The 20,061-nt window shown below is 35.4% G+C and overlaps 4 protein-coding genes across 6 annotated transcripts; 1 reads left to right on the forward strand and 3 right to left on the reverse strand.

The window, feature by feature from the left end:
- Nucleotides 1-3,630: 3,630 nt before the first annotated feature.
- LOC117620991 lies at nt 3,631-4,282 on the reverse strand. Its single transcript, XM_034351251.1, has one exon. It carries the CDS (start codon nt 4,054-4,056, stop codon nt 3,700-3,702), a length of 357 nt encoding a protein of 118 aa, XP_034207142.1. The 5' UTR covers nt 4,057-4,282; the 3' UTR covers nt 3,631-3,699.
- Nucleotides 4,283-11,810: 7,528 nt separating this feature from the next.
- LOC117620979 (F-box protein At3g07870) lies at nt 11,811-13,640 on the forward strand. Of its 2 annotated transcripts, XM_034351238.1 has the most exons (2): nt 11,812-12,389; nt 12,828-13,640. In XM_034351238.1, exons 1-2 carry the CDS (start codon nt 12,238-12,240, stop codon nt 13,492-13,494), a joined length of 819 nt encoding a protein of 272 aa, XP_034207129.1. In that variant the 5' UTR covers nt 11,812-12,237; the 3' UTR covers nt 13,495-13,640. The 2 variants fall into 2 exon arrangements, with proteins under 2 accessions (XP_034207128.1, XP_034207129.1); XM_034351237.1 differs by having other exon boundaries at nt 11,811-13,640.
- Nucleotides 13,641-14,036: 396 nt separating this feature from the next.
- LOC117620990 lies at nt 14,037-15,878 on the reverse strand. Of its 2 annotated transcripts, none has more exons than XM_034351248.1 (4): nt 15,509-15,878; nt 14,666-14,747; nt 14,424-14,582; nt 14,037-14,290 (listed from the first exon to the last, which is right to left on the reverse strand). In XM_034351248.1, the coding sequence occupies exons 1-4, from the start codon at nt 15,695-15,697 to the stop codon at nt 14,223-14,225; spliced, it is 498 nt and encodes a 165-aa protein (XP_034207139.1). In that variant the 5' UTR covers nt 15,698-15,878; the 3' UTR covers nt 14,037-14,222. The 2 variants fall into 2 exon arrangements, with proteins under 2 accessions (XP_034207139.1, XP_034207140.1); XM_034351249.1 differs by having other exon boundaries at nt 15,548-15,831.
- Nucleotides 15,879-16,687: 809 nt separating this feature from the next.
- On the reverse strand, nt 16,688-17,908 carry LOC117620989 (cytochrome c1-like). The gene is made up of 2 exons (XM_034351247.1): nt 17,774-17,908; nt 16,688-17,617 (listed from the first exon to the last, which is right to left on the reverse strand). The coding sequence occupies exons 1-2, from the start codon at nt 17,786-17,788 to the stop codon at nt 17,081-17,083; spliced, it is 552 nt and encodes a 183-aa protein (XP_034207138.1). The 5' UTR covers nt 17,789-17,908; the 3' UTR covers nt 16,688-17,080.
- Between the last annotated feature and the right edge of the window lie 2,153 nt (nt 17,909-20,061).

Consider the following 20,061-nt stretch of genomic DNA (forward strand, 5'->3'; position numbering starts at 1 on the left):
TAATTGTATATGTAAATCATCATCCATCATCAATAATATCTAAAGTTACTGCAAGATTTTTAAAGTGGTTACAAAAATTATGTGATCCAACTAATCTATTGAGAAATTTGCCAAGGATCTGAAAATCATGGAAGCACAGTATAGCCAGCCAACAATCTTTTAGCTCAGTACGCAAAACATAAGCAGAAATCTGAGTTCACACACAACTACATGTATAGTGGAATGTTGGAAAAAGCACTTGTTGCTTGGACCAAACAAATCAATACCGATATCATCCCTAACTCAACCACCGAACTAAGTCTAATAAATGTGGGCTTTGATCATAAAATGCGTGATATGAGTTGTGGTATCATTCATTATATATTGTATTTCATTTAGTCAAGTTTCCAATATGGGACTTTATGTTCTTCAACAATTAACACCAAAATCTTCCACCACTTGTAGTAATTAAAGTATTGGTTTTTGAATTAGATTTGGCTGCTCATATGGAGGATTTGAAGTCGAATCATATCACATACTGATACTGAGATACAGTAACAATGATTAAATCAGAGCCAAAACCAACTAATCTAAGTGTCGGCAGGTGCTTGTACAATTCAGAAACCTTTTGTGAACAAAAATGTCAACAAGGCAACAACGTCATAATCTTTGATGCCACCGGGAAAAGTAAAAATTTGATTACAAGCAAAAAGAAAAAACTGGCTTGCCTTATTGTATTTTCCATCCAGTGCAAGTAGCTAAATTAGTCACTGTCGAGACTCAATTATTTCCATCATTCCTTGATAATCTACTTTATTCTCATGTCGTTTTCAGTGTGCATAAAAAGTGTGAACAAGTTGTGAGATGATTGGAGCTCTTAGCACCTCAAAATCGTGTTCATTAAGCAAAAGATAAGATAACTTTAAAGGGCATTGGAAAGTACTTTTGTTGCATTGCATGTTAATTTTTCTTTTTCTTTTCTATTTGGTGATTATTAACAATCGTATCTTTCTTTGATAGTTACCTTCAGCATTAACTTTGGTTCCTCTACATGCTTTCTCTTTTTAAACATGTAGATCGATTGACAAAACAAAAATGTCATGCCTATGTAATCGTTGTATTGTTTTAAGCATCGAAGGATCATTGGCCGATATCAAAAGTATCACTCCAACTAGACATTGTTGTGTTCGACAAGATTTTCTAGTTAGTGATCACCTAGCTAGACCTATACCAAGCATATATACTTCAAGCAGATTTCACCATCAACACTACAAGATTTTCGTGATGATGGTTGTGTTGTAATGTGATATATCAATTCACTTATGTAATAATACATGAATTAATAACGCAGTATGACTATCATATGCAGTATAACTATCATACGCACTTTTTTTTATTCACCCCAATATGTAAAAAGACAAAAAAGGTCATCCAACTTAATACTTAACATGTACATCTATACACACACCTCACCACTCTTTATATTAAGTTTTAGAAAAACAAACAAACTCCTCTACACCCTATTGCCAGATTACTCTTCTCTTTCAATCTAAGAAACTTACTACACTATCATCTTCTCTTCACAAACAAACCCTAAATAATAAAATATTGCTACACATTTGACAACATTGTTTTTATCTCTTTAAGTAATATGAGGTTGAGGAGTTTTTTATTTATTTATTTTTTCTGCTGGGTGTATATGTAGGGGTAGTTTGGGAAGATAGTGGAGTTTTTTTAAAAATTGTGAAAATTTAAATTAAAAATTGAGATAAATTTAGAATATAAGATTAACAAAGAAAAATACAGGATTTAAATAAAAAAACTCAAATTTGAAACATTAGTAAAATGAATTACTCATATTAAAATTTCCACAACAAATATATCTGACAAGAAGACATCATCCGGCCATCATATATATAAATACACATACACATTAAAATAAAATGAGAGTGGCTGCATGTTTTTTGTGTGGCTGTGACTAAAATGGAATGATCAGAGAAAGGAAAATAAAAAAATCTTAAAACAAATGATTTAAGTTATACTAAATTGTAGGTATGGCGGTGACCGCCAATGCACTACTAGTACACATAAGTTCCCACTTCCCATAAAGACTAGCAAATTACGTGCAGAGAAGTTGGGAGCAGTTGACTCTATCCTTGTTTCCCACTTAATTTTATGGACAAAAACCAAGCCACATTCTTACTCTCTTTTCCTCTCTTATTTGGTAACTTCAACCCAATTTTATATGCTCCCCTCATCATTACTAAATCCTCATAACCTTGTATTTATTTCATTCAACTCTTGAAAATATATAAATATAAATAAAATAAATATTATATATATAGTAAGTTTCAATTGAGGGATACCTATGTAGGGCTCACTCTGTATTGTATTTCACTAATCCAAAATTCATTTAAAAATCATCTCCACAAAAAATCACTTGAATCCGATATCATTTGACCACTCAATTGAATTATTGAAATTTTAGTACTTTCTTGAAGCACCGTGTTCATTAATTTTGTATGACACAATTGGATGTCGAAACGGTTTCTGATTTGTCTAATTTTTTGCAAGGATGATCTATGAATGTATACTTAAAAAATGGATTGTTTGAATCATTGAAAGAAAATTTGTAAGGGACCCCAAAGGGTGTCCCTCAAATAATTTTATTTGATAAATATCTCAATAGAAGGGGACAAAAAAAAAACAAGGTTTTGTGGATAGCAGTAGGTAGGTATGGGTTCATGAAGGTAAACGATGGAATTTATTCCCATATGTTGGACCAAAAATTGATGGGTTGGCCGAAGGATCATGTTGCTTTTCCGCCTAGTTGTTTGGTTTGTTTTGTATGTAAAGCATTGATCCCTTTTTTTCTTTTTTTATAATAAGTATTCTTCCTTTTTCTTTTATTTTCATGTATACAAAATTTTCCATAACTTATTTTGCTCTTTCTTTTTCTTTGCAGTTTTCCGCTTCCTATTTCAATTTATTTTGAGAAGATGCTACACAATAATATACACCTTGCAAATTTACCAAATAAGTAGTGTTGAGAATTTGATCTCAAACTCCACCTCCATAACCAGAGTTCTAATACCAAGTGATGTTAGCCAACCACTTAACAGAAGTAGAAAGAAAAATAAAACCTTGGACTTTTACAAAAATGAGTGAACAGAATGTTTGTTTATATGCCAAAAGTTGTCCTTTCCTCCTCCACATTAAGCAATTACCAGTACAAGAGTACTGCAGACAACAAAGTGCCTTTATCATCACTTTCTTTAATTTATTAAATAAAATATTCAAACAATCTTATTTGGAATGCGTATGTTCGAGTTTATTCAATTGTAAGTGATCGTTAGTGGAGGTAACAAATTGTCTTAATTTTGATGTTAGATCGCCTCGTTATTGTAACGGTTATTTGTGACTAGTGGCTTTTTTTTACTAAATTATGAATGCAATTCTAGAATTTTTAGACAATAAAAAAAGATAAAATAATGAAAAGAAATTAAATCTCAATTCATACATGATATATATAATACATGTAGTATTACTTCACCAACATATCATTGATAAAATTATGGGAAACATTTTTACATGGATCACCATCTAAAAGTTGGCTATCTCTATTGCCATCCATGCAAATTAGTACACTGCTGCAAAAACAAGATCTGCTACAATTGTTATAATTAACTTAAATTGATTTTCTTCTTCTTTTTTATTTTTTTACATCAAGATGGCATAGCGCATGCTGTCACTTACCATGAGGTGATTCATCTCTGTTATCTGGGCAAATTCACCAGATGCCCAGACCCCATCAGCACCATGAACATGATCAGGTTGAGAAAAGCAAGAGAGAGCAGAAAATGGCACAAGCACAACACTGTACAACACCGAAAACCCCTTAATCCAACGTACGCGCGATGAAGATCTTCTATCCATTTGATGTTGATGACCATGTCCTGCAAAAATTGGCAGTTCTGCTAGGTTCCCACCTCCAATCACCATGCTCTCATCTGCTACTCTGGGGCTCTTCCTTATGTTCTGGAGATTTTGCCTCATTGTTGCCAGCCCACGCCACATCTTTCGAATCACCACCGGAGTTCTTGCTCTGCTCGAATCTGATAATGAATGAATGAATGAATTTGGTTGTGAATTTGGGTGTGAAGTGAAGGAAAGGGTTCTTGGAGGCCAAACTTTTTCTATGTGGCTTTTTATAATGGCATGCTGGTGGTGGAGTTGCTAGTGCTAGTGTTTATCACAAAGGTTTATGTAGTGAGTGAGTGCCTTTTATAAGGTTCTTCATTCACATTCACATATATTTATTTATTCATTTATTTTACCTATATTTATAATATATGTTTGTGGGGTGCCGTAATGTAATATCAAGGCCAACATTCCAACAAACCTGCCTAATTATGTACACAATAAAATTTTTATTTAAAGCCATCATGTTTGGGCTGATTTAGCACACATATTTTTAGCGCACACAGAAGGAGGAATTATTTTTTCTTTTTTTTCTTTTTTTTCTTTTTTATTTTTAATTTTAACCTAGCTTTACAGTTCATTTGGTACAAAATGAGAGGGGGGGGGGGGGTCCCATAAATGTGTAACAGGCTCGAGACACAAAAGTGAGTTACAGATCGTATCAAATCAGATCATGGGTACCAATCATTTCATGATGAGAGAATTTCAACCATTTGATAACAACTCAACTTCAACCCTATATTCCTTTGGATACAAAACACATATTTATCACGATGAATGATGCATAATTAAGGAAGTCTCCTAGCTATCAGTCGGGTCCCCGGACTTGGACTATGTAGGTGAGAATCAAATACTATAGCATATTTTTGGTGTTACAAAGACCCTAATATCATGTCAATCACTCAATATGTTGTGATCTCAATCGTTCGATCAATGTACATAAACGATTTATTGAATATCAATATTAATTTATACATTATCCGTTGTTAATTAAAAACAAATACTTATGTTAATTATAGTAGATTGGAAATCAAATCGACACGTTTAGACAAGAATTAATCATATCTTGCACTTTAGATCGTGGGCATGACACTTAGTGTCACACATGCCATTTTGTCTTTTAGCTAAGCTACTGCCCACAGTTCGATTTATACACCTTCGGGAAAGAATCAAAACCAGACGGTGTTTTCCCACATATTCTTTTTATCTTTGGAGCTAGCATCCTCTAGGAAAAGAACAAAATTATTAATCCACTAGTGGTTGACTGAAAAAGTGATTAATTAGGTCCATATTACTAATTAAAATATATAACATGAGGAAGTTCATGAACCTCCATATACTCAAATTAGTTTCACAACCAACAAATGAAAAGTAAATACTTTGTTGTTTGGTAAATTTAGTCATGAAAAATGATAAAATGACTGGGAAATGATTAACTGATTGGTTGGTAAATTTCGACCATATAGATATAATAATAACGATACTTTATTTATGTCACATTGAGAATATTTAAGACTTTACTATCGTAATAACAGAACATTTCCCTACTTGTAATACTCTGTGTTTTTTCTCAAATGAATTTCCCATTGTATATATTATCTTCAATGTCTATTTAACTTGTAGGAACACACTAGAATCACTAGTGCGGAAGCATACCACATTATTATCTCCAATTATTATAAAGTATATAATTAAAAATACCTAGTCGTAATGGAGTTTGGAGCTGATCAGGGATGAGTATATGAAGGTCAAAGTCAAGTGCCATTAAAGAAAAGGTATGGAATATTGCCTACTAATTCCTACATACATATCTAAGAAGTTGGTCTCCTAATTGATGGCTATCGATCTTTCATCAAATCTTTTTCAAGTTTTGGTGTTGGGTTAAACGCGCAAAGTAGGTCTAGAGCAAGTCCTTACTCATAGTTCCACTTTTGACCTACGTTTTGTCAAAACTTTGGAGAAAAAATCTTTCCAACATTGTACAATATTTTTTTTGTTTTTGTTTTTGCATCTAAATATAATGTGGATTAATCCAATTAATTATTCTTGGTGGTCGGCAGGTACTCAAACAACGCACTTTGCATGCACATTCAACAAACTATGTTTATGGGATTTATAGAGTTAAATCAAAATTTTAACATATCCCCACCCTTTTTGCCTTCTTAATTTATCTATATATCTAAGTTATATATATAGAGCTTCTATCGAAGGATTCTTCAAATAAACTTATTTAAGGGACATCTTTATAGGGCCCATTCCGTATTGTATTTCACTAATCCAAACCGTCTATTTTGTAGATATTCATTCAAAGATCATCTCTACAAAAAATCACTTGAATCTGATATCATTTGACCACTCAATTGAATTATTAAAATTTTAGTAATTTCTTGAAGCACCATATTTATTGATTTTGTAGGATACAATTAGATGTCAAAACAGTTTCCGATTTGTCTAATTTTTTGCAAAGATGATCTATGAATGTAGACTTAAAAAATAAATGATTCGGATCGTTAAAAAAAAATTCATAGGGACCTTAGAAATACATAAATACATTAGTGGGCAACCCATCTAATGGCTAATGGGTCAAGCTATGCCGTCTTTTAATTAATGATGGTAAGGTCCCAAGCACATCCAGTATATACAAACTCAAACCCATGAATTGAAGAGAATCCCTTATTTTAAAAAGAGATCAAGCCATAAAAACTAAAAATTAAAACCCTTTGAAATATCTAGTCACTTTCTGCTTTTAAGTAAATAAAGGCCACTCCTTGTTTGTTTGTGTTCAAAAAGCAATTATAATGGTGGTCACTTCTTGTTTGTTTTTAACACATGCTTTGGGCATACCATTCAGAGATAAAAATATCAAAACCATGTAGAGTATTTAGAACATGTCTCTTTCAACAGCTCTTGGTGTGTTTTTTTTATTAGTCTTCAAGTCAATGTTGTTCAATCACTAAAAGTGAAGAACCAACAAGAGAGGACTTCACGAAAGTTTCGGAAACAAGATTTAGGGAGCAAATGTTTGGAGGGACAAGGATGATAAGGAACGTGAGAAGGTCCAAATGAGTATGTTCGGGATGAGTGGTTTTTATGTGTGTCAGTTACACCGTTACATGATGTTATCATGCTACTTATGGTATATCATATGTACCTATTCATTATTTCTATTCCTTAAATTCATGACATATATCGATCTTCTTGTCCACATATATTATAACACGATATTTCACAAATCACCATCTCTTTAGACAACATTAAAAGGCAGTTTTATGTCCCTAATAGGTAAGGATCATTAAACAATTCAAACCATGAAACTATCTATAGACGTACTCTCGAAACTAGGGTCAAATATTACAAATTTGTTGTTACAATCTCTTTTCTTGCTAGCCAAATTTTTAGTAATTGATGCATACACCGATTTTTTGTTTCTCTTAATTGTATACTTACGTTGAACGTTCAAAATTACGTATGTTCAAATTATAAATGCAATCTATTGTTTTTATTTTAAAAATCATATATATCTGAGGAAGATTAAAAAGTGGAGATGGTAGATATGAAACAACATTTACTCTATTAATTCATGAACACATAATCCAAACAACAACATAAAAGGACATTAGTAGCCCATCAATCTACTCTAATTTCAAAAAAAAATCTAATTTAGAGTCTTCCCTTGTTCCACCGCAGCCGATTCTTCCTCCTCTAGAGAAAGAGGCACGTTGAGATCAGGAATGGTATCAAATACAACTCGATTAGTATTGATTACATCAACATCAGCCGTCCGATGGTGACGGCGGCCATGATCATGAACCATCGACGGTTCAGCTTGGTCTTGACTCTTCCCATGCTTCATATTCTGATTGGAACATTCATAGATGAGTGTAGCCATCTCAAGCAGAATTTCAGACACCTCAATCTCGGCAGGGCTGAAGTGATGAAGCCCATTGCTGCCATTGCCAAGAAGAAGAAGAGGAGATTTATTATTATTTTTAATATTGTAAGGGATGATTGGCCTGCCCAGCTTCATAATGCTTTCTTGAATGAATTTAATTAGACAAAGCCCTGCTTCACAAATAAAATTATGTTCATGGTTTTAATTTGATATGCTTCTATATATACACCAATTTGGTGGTGATTTGTTTCTGTTTCTGATACAAAACCAAGTAGGAAATTGCCTTTGACCAGGAAAATTATTTTACTTTCCTTATTACAGTAGGAACAATAATTTTTTTTCCTTTTTTTTTTCTTTTCAGGTTTCCTTCTTGTGTGTGATATGGGGTTGGGGTCAAAACCAAAATGGGACTCTTAAAACAAGGAGTAATTGCAAAGGAAAAAAAGAAAGATAGTTAGCTAATTTGATATATATATTTATTTATTTATTTTTGGGTAAAAAAAAGTAATTAATTTCTTTCTTTTTTGAGCACTTTACATTACACCATCTTTGATAACAAGCCTACTTTTTTTTTTCTTTTTTTTTTTAAAATATACAGACAACTAGTACTTTTCTAATTAAAATGTTATTTATTGAAGGGAAATACTTTTTCATTTCACTAGCTAACTCGACCGAGTGAGTAAGAAATAATTAATGGTTAAGCATGACATAATTTTAGGGGAAGGTGAAGCCACATCAAAACTAAGAGGGTGTCCAAAACCAGACTCTTATAAAATAATATGGGACATATTTTTGCTCACCAATTTAATCAAGAGATATTTAGTGATATACCCATTTCTAGCACTAATATTATAAATAAACCCTACACAATTGAATTCCTATAAACAAACTCAAAAAAAATCCAAAAAATGATAGCTAGCCTTATTGAATTTAATATTGATTATTAAATTACTTTGATGCCCTATTGAGTGCTTTGGGTATTTTTATGAGATTTTGGGGTTGGGCTTGTTTTAAGAAATTGATGGCAGTTTTGTAATTTATAAGAAGTTAAAAGCTTTTTTGTTATGTTGTAAATGGGCTTTGGGTGTGTTTCTAAAGTCCATTTTATATAGGGTATTTTTATAATTTGGGCCCCCATATTGGGTATAATAGTGAATCTCCCTTTAATCAAGGTGTATTGTATGAAGGACACAAAATACATGGTCATCAAGCTTTTTTTTTTTTTTTTTTTAAATCTATTAAAAATGCTATTGTGTAGGAATTAAAACAATAAATCACGAAAATTTCAACAAATATAAATAATAAAAAATTTATACTATATGGTGGTCTCCTTAACCTAAACCTAGTCTCTCTAACATTATTCTCATAGAAAATAACAAACTTGCAAATAGAATCTAAAACAACTTTGGAAATCCAATATTAATTAGGAAGATGATGAAAGTAGAAGTAAATTCGTTGAAAAAGGTAAGAAAAGACTCAAAAACAAAAAAATTGGAAATAAAATCTGAAACAACTTAGAAAATCCAATATGGATTAGGAAGAGTAGAAGCAAATCCGCATTAAAAAGGTATGAAAATAACATAGAAAAACAAAAATATTGAATAGTATTCTGTAAAGTCCAAGGTCGGCAACCATGAAAACAAAGTTTAAATTAAATTTTCTTGTTTTCAACTAAAAATAATTTAAATTAACTTGTTTTTAACTATTTAAATTTGTTTATAAAAAATAGACTAAAAATAACACAAAGACCAAAGCAGATGAACAAGAAGAAGGCAAAAGGCTGGCAGCTGGGCCCTATTCCAACGTTCACTGCCCAAAATCCAAACTACCTTTTGACGCTTCCACATCCTTCTAGAGAATGAAAAGCACGCGTCAACCAGGTGTCTAATTTCCTTCCCCTTCTTTCCTCTTCAACCTCAAAATTAGGGCTTCCTCAATTTAGCCCTATTTTTTCTCCAATTATACTCTCCCCGAATCAAAGCAATTTCATATTCGATTCCAGTCGTGAACTCAAATTTGAGAAAACCCCAAAAGCGCAACTTCGAATTTGGGGAAAAAGCTCGAGGCTTTCTTGAATTTGGGGGAAGGTTCAGAGCTTCAGGAGAGGGTTGGCTACTTGGGCTGCTTTTTCTTTTCTCAAAGATCTCATCTTTCATTCGATCATGGATATCCAATTCCCCAAATCCCTAATTTCCTTCTTTACCCTAATCCTCTTCGCGTTCTTCATCGTCCTCTGCTCCTTCCCCACCGTCCGATCTGAACTCCAAACCGAATCCACCATCATCCGATTGCCCTCAGAGTCCGAACCCGCCGACGCCTGTGCCGGGTCAATCCGGTCACCATCTTTATGCCCCGTCAATTGCTTCCGACCCGACCCGGTCTGCGGCGTCGACGGCATGACATACTGGTGTGGCTGCCAAGATGCCCAATGCGCTGGGGTCAAGGTGGCGAAATTAGGGTTTTGTGAGGTGGGTAGTGGGGGCTCTGCCCCCCATTCTGCCCAAGCGCTGCTTTTGGTTCACATAGTTTGGCTGATCGTCCTCGGCTTTTCGGTATTGTTCGGCCTTTTCTGAGAGTTTTCAATTTCTGGTTCCCATTCGGTTCATTGTTTGGTTGGTTCTTGGAGGGGAGCTTCCAAAGATTGCAGCTTTAGAAGAGCCTTTTTATGTTGGATGTTCAGCTAATATGAAGAGGGGTTTATGGCTGCTACTCGGTACATTGTGGAAGATATATCAAATTCATTGCTTGCTGCACAGTTCTCATAAAATTCATCGGATGCGCACAATTTTTTTGTCACAGCATTTTGGCAAATTGTGGTGCTTGATTTGAGGAGGATGAATTCTTTTTTTTTCTTTCCTTTTTAGCTAGAAGATACATTTGGGTTATTGGGCTTTGTTACAAATTGGTATAGGATTGATTGTAGGTTTGTTAATTGTTGTTGATTTTTCTTTTTTGCTTTTGGAGTTTTTGTAGGTGTCAACATGTATCCTAGAGATTGTATTCATATTTGTTGTTCTCTGTAGAATTTTTTCTGTAAACATGAAAAACATAAACAGCATTCAGATATCAGGTATTAATTTCAATACATTTTGTTTTGTCCAGTGGATTGGATTTGAACCCCTAAATATTGTAAGACATCGCATACGGTAGGATTTACATTCATTATAACTTCAAGCATTTCCATTGATTTTTCCAGAAAGATTTGAGCTAAGAAGCTTTGGAGGACAGAGGGGAAGCATGTTATCTGTTTTTCCTTTTTATTTTTCAGTTGATAAAATGAATGAATTAACCCAATATGCGGTGGCAATGTTGTAGCTGGTGCTGTTGCACCCACCCCACCAAGGAATTGGAGTAGTTGTGTTGTAGCCTTTCAAAATTTCAATGATTAGTGTGATCATAAAATTTATGCTCGCCAGCCTCATCTTCACATACAAGTGAATATAAATACGTATATTTTAAGCTGGTTATGGAGTTGATTCGATTTTAAGCTGGTTGGACATCAAGTAAAACAAAAGAGCTTAACCAAGGATCCTTCTTTTAACCATGCATTGGTGTCTTAAGATTCTTAAGATTGCTTGATTGGTCTGCTCTGTTACTTTTCGGGTTTGTTTCTTTGTTTCCTGGGCTGTTTTGGTTGGAGGGCTGATGTATTGGGCCTATCTCTATTAAAAGTTGTGGAAGTGGACCACAAAGTAAGTATGGTTCCTTTCTTTTCTTCTCTTTTTTTTCTCCCTTTTTGTTAATAGAGAGAGACTTTAGATGTAATGAGTTTGAATTGCGAGCACCCTAAATACTCTTTAAAGTAGGCCTAAAGGCCGAAACTCCACCAGATTAAACCAACTCCTGCCAGATACGCTGTTAACTTTATAACTGTATGTTTTAATATATATATATATATATATATATAGAGAGAGAGAGAGAGAGAGAGAGAGAGAGAGAGAGAGAGAGAGAGAGGAAAGGTATTTGCTTGTTTTTAATTCTACTACACCAATAGCCAAAGTAGTGGTAAAGAGGCTCTGTTTGGTTGTCATAGAAGACTTTCTTGTTCCTGAGTCAGCATCAGTAGGGCCATGGATCCATTGGCATGGCGCTATATTCAATAAATTTGCATTTTTTTTGCAGTAAATCATGACTTTGCACTTGAAATTGAATGGTGGGGATTGCCAGGACCATCACTTTTTCTTCCCAAAGATAAACCCAACTTTTCTCCAAGTGCATTATTCAATTTTGGATCTTATATACCACTATTCCCTTGTAATTGCCGTCTCTTTGAATACTTAATCCATCCCATCAAATACATCTAAAAACAAAGTATAATAATCTTCTACTTTCTCTACTCTTATATGACCCTATCTCTTCCCTTAGAATACAGCTAATCTTAAACCATGGACTCAGATTCTTTACTGCAGATGAGCAAGAGGAGGAGGAGGAGCAACCAAAGAGAAGATCAACCAGTACTTGGCATGGAGAATTTACCATATGAAATCGTCACCGACATAATTTCAAGGCTGCCCTTTTCATCTCTTGTGCAATTCAGGTATGTATGCCGAGCGTGGCGCAATTTAGCTCAAGACCAACATAATCTTGAATCTCTTGATCATTTTCATAACTCCAACACAGCTGATGAGAACAGTTATCTATGCCTAATCTTTCACTGTGATTATCCCATCAGAAACCATCTTTGTTTTGTAGCCTACCCTTTTGATCATTGTGGCAAAGAGGCACAAATAGTGAAAAAGATCCACACACCTTTCTGTGGTTTAATGCCTGAGTTTGATGTGGTAGGCTCATGTAATGGTTTGCTATGCTTGTCTGATTCTTTATACAATGATGCACTTTACATATACAATCCATTCACTAGGGATTATAGAGAGCTGCCCAAGTCAATTCAATTTCCTAATCAAGAAGTGATTTATGGATTTGGGTTCCATCCAATTACTAAGGAATATAAGGTGGTTAAGATAGTTTATTATAGGAATGCAAATAGGGGCTCATGGCATCGATTTCGAGTCTATCGTCCACAATCAGAAGTTCAAGTTCTCACTCTGGGAAGCTCCAATTGGAGAAGTATAGGCAAAACATCTCACTACCTTCATCACTGGCCTGCACAGGTCTTGGTCAATGGAAGGCTTCACTGGGTTACTTGGAGAAGAAGATACCACCCGGGACGAAAGCTCATCTCTTTTGACTTGGGAGATGAGCAATTCAGGGAGGTCCCAAAACCTGAGGCTGATGGCTTAAATAGGTGGGATTATCATCTGCTGGTTGTAAGAGGCTGCCTTGCTGCAGTTTTCTATTGCAGCTTTGGGAAATTGGAGATGTGGGTTATGAAGGAGTATGGTGTGAAGGAAGCTTGGGTCAAAGAGCTGAGCATAGCAAGCCATGTGCCAAAGGCATTGAAACAAGATGTCGATAGATCATGGAAGATTTCAAAGATTGCTATCAGAGGAAGATATGTGAGGGTTTTGTGTGTTTTGGGGAGTGGCCAGATCTTGTTGGAGTACAAAAGCAGAGCTCTAGTTCTCTATGACCCAAATGGTGGAAATTTTCAAGATCTTGTGTTTCAGGGGATGCCAAAATGGTTTCAAACTGTTGTTCATCTGGGCAGACTTAACCAAATTCATACCCTTGTTAATATGTGAAGGGTTCAAATCATGACTTTTAGTTTATGCTTCTCTTTCCCTGTAAGTCTGCTGATTGAAACAGATCATCTTTGTTATTGTTCCAGTGTTTGCATATCGATTTGATTTAGGAAATTGAAATGTTTCCTCAAGTTGATTTCTTAAAATTCTTCAAAACCATCTTTGATCAATCCACACTTATCAAACAGCCTTTCTAAACAATGAAATGAAATCAACATGAGATTCATATTGCTTACAGCTACTGCCCTGCCATACATTAATAATTGTACCATCTTTGAATTACTTTTGCATTTTTTTTCTTTGGTGAAAAAGTTCACTTTGCATTTTCTTTCTTTGTCCTTTTTTAAGATCATTGGGCCCATACGTCTCTTTCAAGAAGTTAAATACGTCTAGAGGCCTTACACTTTTATCATACCAATCCAGGTGTCATGAGATTACAGAGGGATCGCAAATAGCAAACCTTTGGAATTGGTAGTTTGATACAGTAATGAGGAAAGGTTTGTTGACTCAATTGTGGCGAGAAAATGCACATTCGTCCACTGTTCAACAATATAAAGTATTTCCTTTGTTTCTTTTTTTAATGAAAAAAACCCAAAACTTTGAGTACAAATTATACATGCAGACCAGAGAACATTGCTTTTGGTCAAATTGGCTAGCATGCTTGCTTAGGTCCTATCTCTTTCGAAATCGAGGGTGGATGCTTGTGTTGTGTGACCTACACTGAGGAGCTAATCTTGCACACTACTTCTCAAACGCTCTAGGATGTACCCTTCACCTGTTAGGTACTGGACCAAGCCTTCAAAAACAAACAAATATTATCAAACATGCTGAAACAGAGCTAACACTTATTGTTCAACGAATTGTAGTGTGGCTCTGTAGCTGATTTTGCAAAAGAAACTGTATGTTTCAGTAGGCAGATAAATTGTTACCATTGGTATAATCTCGACAATCGTGATGGCCAACCCTCAAATTAGTGTCCCAGACTTTGTTGAATTCAAGTGCCATATCTATGGCGCCTGCTTTGGGAGACCCAACAAACCAGCATTTGCTTCTGGGGAGTTTTGACAACTTCCTCATAAGAACAACTCCTAACATTTAGAAAGAACAAATACCATATGAACACCAAAAAAAAAAATAACAACTGTATATATTCAAACATTTGTAGGGTCACCTGGTATTGCTTTTCCAGAGAGAACTGCAAGGGCTGCAAATATGTTTTCAGGATCTTTTGGTTGAAAATCAAAAACCAAGGCCTGCAAAAAGAGACTCAATGGAATTGGAGTTCAAACTTTCGTATTGAAGGAAACAGAATGGCACATATGGCAAATTGAAGGAAACATATATCTGATATAATTGTTCAATTTGCAAGAAAACAGCGATCATGGTTGGATTTTTTTTTAACACTTGACACGTGTTCATGGGCCTAACCATAATTAACTTTTTACTTTATATTTATGGAACCATAGTTATGCTCATAGACACGTGTCAAATGTTACAAAGGGTGATGAGAGTACACCCTGGATTAAAATGGTGAGCAAAAATGCTCCCGATAGAAAAGCCTTAGGCCCCGTTTGGTAAGTTGAATTATGTAGTTGGATAGGATTCATAATTCTATTCAAATGTTTGGTTGCCTAAAAGCAACACGGATTGGATTATATCTAATCCTACTAAAGCCAGATGTAGTAAGATTATGAATCCTGCCAAAATGTTGGGATTAAGTTGGATTGGAGTATGACTAATCCTACTAAGCCATGTAATAGAACATTTCAATTAATCTAACCACATAATCATGCGTAGTATCAAACACATCATTGGATTAGTGTTATCATTTCCAATCCAATGCAATCCAATTCTACCTTATAATCCAATCCAATCCCAATCACCAACAAAGCAAAACACAAATAAATATAGTAAATTAAAGCCAACCAAGGAAAATTGGGCAAGAAAACCCAAAAGAATTAGTGAACTAGCTACCTACCTACCTTATCTAGAGAATTGGAGGGACAAGAAGAACCTGAGAATGAGGTGGAGGTGAGGAGGGTTTAACAATAACCATGAAATGCTGCAAATCCCAGAGATTGAGAGAGTAAGCAGAAGAGGCAAGAAGCTGAGCAGGCCCTTTTGTGGCTCTTAGAGGCACTGCTGCAACATACACCTCATCTCTTCCTTTGGTTACTGTAGGTTTCATGAGCAGTGAAGCCATGGATGCTTTGGAAAAGCACCTGAGCCAACCGTTAGTGGCTTAGAGAGGTTGGAAGACGAAGCTACAAGTGGACAACAAAAATATGGAAAAATTAAAAATATAAATAAAATCTGTCCACTGGGCCTTGGTCTTGGTGGAAGTCTATTTTCAGATCAATTATGTCCAAGAATTTTATATAAAAGACAAATGTTGTGAAGGCCATGCCCAAGAAAAAAAAAGTTGGGAGAGTCCTTCACGTTGTTTAGATTTGCTTTTTCTTTTCTGGACCATCTAGCTTTATAATTTATATTGGAAGCTTTTCTATAGTTAATGATATTGAAATTGAACTGTTGAACTTGATGTGTGTGTATAATGGTAGAAAAAATGTGCCGTATGTATTATTTACACTGACTACTCCATTTCCATATGCTTTGCATGATCGCTTTCACATTTGAACTACATGTCACATTAGTCTTTTTGGTTTTGGGCATAATTATAGGCCAGTAATTTTAACACTTGTTTTTTTTAACATCTTGCAGTCCTTGTGCGACTAAAAAAATATTATAAAATATTCAATTTAGAGTGCATATAATTAAAAGATAAGTGTTAATATCATTATTTTAAGGTTCTGTGTGAGATGAACTTGTATGCGGAGCGAGACTAATTTTTTTCCCTCGATACAAAATGAGACTGATTTAAGACTTAATGAAGCTCACATGAATGATGGATATGGTTTTTTTTTTTTTTTTTTTTTTTGGAGGGTACTTCATGGGCTATCAGAAGTTATATATTTTTTAATAACTAATGTTTACATGTACACTATCTCATTCTCCATGTACCAGAATTCACAATAAATAATAATAATAATTCAAAAAGTTTAATCACTTCTCAGCGTGATGTGCTACCACATGATGCACCTTTAAATTTGCTGGAAAGGAAAAGGAGATGAGGAAAAATATTAGGAAGAATATGCAAAAAAAATTGCTTGAGTAGAAATTGGACGTGACACAATTTTCATCAACCAAGTAAAGATCTTATTACTCAAATGCAACACATTCATCCCCATGATGATCTTCTATCAAACATACATACATGCACCACAATAGAATTCAAAAGGGTCTTAGCTTTTAACTTGGAAACTCAACCAAACCCCAATGCATATATGAAAATCTAAGATCTAACATGCATGTCTACCATATATATGGCAAGCTAGCATGGTTACATCTAAGTGGAAAATACATCGCTGACATGGTGTATCCGTACCAATCAATAATTTCTCGTTCCATACACCTCGTTTTCCCTAATTACTCCTTATTTAAGTTCTTAGACCACTAAATTCTAAAGACATCGATCACTTCACATGCAAGCAATCCCCACATACCCACTAATTAATACAACTTAAATTTACTCAGCCTTCTCCACCGGCTCTTCCTTGACAACTTTCTCCTCGGCAGCATCAGCAGCTGGCTTCTCTTCCTCAACAGCTTCAGGCTTCTCTTCTTCCTTAACCACTACCTCTTCTTTAGGATCTTCAGCCGCTGGTTCCGATACCGGCTCCGGGGCAATTGGTTCGGCAGAAGGAGCCTCAGCAGAGTCGTCAATATTCAATTTCTCCTTAGTCTCCTCTACAAGTGCTGGCTCAGCAGTCTTCTCTACTGTTGGTTCTTCTGCTTCTTCTTTGGCCACAACATCTTCCTTCGCCTCCTCCACCACCTTCACCTCCTTTGTCTCAACCTCAACTGGGGTGGTTTCATCAGCTTCTGCAGCCTCAGCCTTAGGAACTTCACCAGAAGCCACAACAGTCTCTGCCTCCTTTGGCTCTTCTGCAACAGCCTCTGCCTCAGCTGCGCATGCTGCTACTTCTGTCACTACTTCTTGTGCCTTAATTGGTTCCTCATGAGTTGTGTCCTCCACAGGGAGGGCTGTCTTTGCTGATACAACCTGCAAGATTATTATATATTTATAGTACTCTCTAATTTTAATTAACACTTAATTAAAGGATCAAAATCTCAATTAGTTATTACATTTGCAAGAGAGCTTGAATTGATCATAAGCACAAATCTATGTAAACTCTAGAAATGAAAGGTGAGTTAATACCTGAGCAGTGGCCATGGGAATTGAAAAGGTGAGGAAGAAATCGAAGTAAAAAACAAGAAGACTGATCAAAGATAGGCAAACTTAAGAGTAAGAAATGAAAAGAACAGAAGTCAATGGTTGCAATGAAAAAATATGATCAATTGGGATTGGTTTATATAGAGGCCTAGAGGCCTTCTCTCACTGCCTTGGGTCGATGCATGGGACAGAGGGCCCCATGGGGTGGTGGAACTTGGGGAATCTTGGGATTTGACACCTCATCTCTCTCTCTCTCTCTCTCTCTCTCTCTCTCTGCATTCAAGGGATTGGGTAATAATGTTACACAAAAAGTTTTTGGATCTATCTTAGGTTTAAACAAAATGTCTAAATTAATTAATGGCTAGTTGAAAATTTGTAATCTTTGGATTGGAGGGGTATCAAATAATGGAGGAGGCCATATTATTTTTCCATGCAAGCCATCATTCTTCTTTTGGTTATGTGTGCTCCTGTGCTTTGTGCAGTCGGGCTTGCAGGGTTACATTACCATCCTGTCCACTCATATGCATCTTCAAATCTTAATTAAGTAATTACTAATTACTTAATTACTTAATTACAACTGGTTTTGCCTCTCATCATCATTGCCCTTTTTTTGTTCCTATGTCAATTTTTACCATGCATGTTACTATTCGATCTACTTCAGCGTATAGGGGTAGGGTAAATATTATTTGGCATTTTGCTTCCTATTTCAATTAAATTCTTGCAAGAAAATGAACCCTTTTTTCCCTTGAATTATTGACTATATACACCTTTGCATTGCATGCCAAGACATTGTAGTTATTATTAGGCATATTTACCTCTTTTTTTATAACTATTTTATGCATCAGTCTTAAGTCTCTTCTCTAAAATTTAAAAATAACAGTGTCGAAGATAATAAAAGATTAAGCGAGCATAACTATACACCAAGAATGAGTCATCAAACTACCAAAGCAACCTTAACTTTCTTTTTATAACATGACAATATCGAGAGTAATAAAAGATTAAACAAGCATAACTATATACATCAGGGATCAATCATCGAATTACCAAAGGAACCTACCATCTCTTCCCACAAAGCAATTAGAGGGAACCTAGCTCCCAATTGAATGCCTCCCTCCCTCCCAAAACCTAGAATTTAACAAGTAGACAAATTATGAAGAATCATGCTTATTGCGTAACATCAACGTCCAAGTCACTAAAAGATACAAAACGTTAGGCCGGCGTTAGATTATGGGACCCTAACAACCAATGGCCACAATTTGCTTCTCAGAATTGAATAAAATTCTGACGTGGATCACATCCTGATATGTTCCATCACCTTGTCCCTCCTCTACACCTAGTGGACCCCAATTATTAGGCGACAAATTTTGAACTCTCAAGACCAATTGTGACCTAACTTTCCCTAGCCTCCTTGGCTGAATTGGAACACAGTCATACATGATGCTCCTATACGTAATCAGCTCAATTTGTCTCACAACATTTAGGTGCCTCCACTATTTAACGAACTAACATTCAATTTAGTATAAAACCCTAATTTTAACATGCTAAAATTCTTAATACGATATATCGAGAGTTTTACACACACGTGAATGACTAATGTTAACATTCACGTGTACAAATAAAATTTCATTCATTGTATATGGAGGTTATAAATGTGATCTCTATTCATCCATGCTAAAGTTTTCACTAATATTCATGACATTCTTTGTGTCATTTGACTCAAAAACCAAGTTGGACAGTAAAAATATTCTTTCGAGTTAAAAATCCAAGAACAAATCTACCCCGTGATCCATGCAATTGAAACTCCGTACGCTGGCAGGCGATCATGGCTTTGGGATTTGCTTTGTAAACATTTGCAACCATGATTGAATATCCTACCGTTAACAAAGTCCTACGTGCCGTTTCATTCAGACTTTCATGAGTTTGAGATCCTTGTTAGGGCAAAGAGCCCTACACAAAAAAGGGTACCCTCCTCCCTCCTCCCTCCTTCCTCCTCCAACTCTTCCAAGCTGTCATGTATGGACGATGACTTTTTAGCCTTTAGGTAGGTTTTTCAGTTTGGGCGGTGGGGTGGCCCACCAAAGTGGAGCCCGCAAAAAATTCCAAGTACCTCTACTGTATTCTAGTGCCAATGAGGTCACGACACGTGGCAAACACTTTGCCGACTGCGTGGTGGGATGTGGCTCTCTGTCAGCATTGGACATGATTTGGTACTACTTTAGGGTTCAACTCCAATTCGGGGGGTCCATGTGATAAATCATGAATAATGAATATGT

Source organism: Prunus dulcis, chromosome 3 (assembly GCF_902201215.1).
Source record: "Prunus dulcis chromosome 3, ALMONDv2, whole genome shotgun sequence".
In the NCBI taxonomy this organism is placed as follows: domain Eukaryota; kingdom Viridiplantae; phylum Streptophyta; class Magnoliopsida; order Rosales; family Rosaceae; genus Prunus; species Prunus dulcis.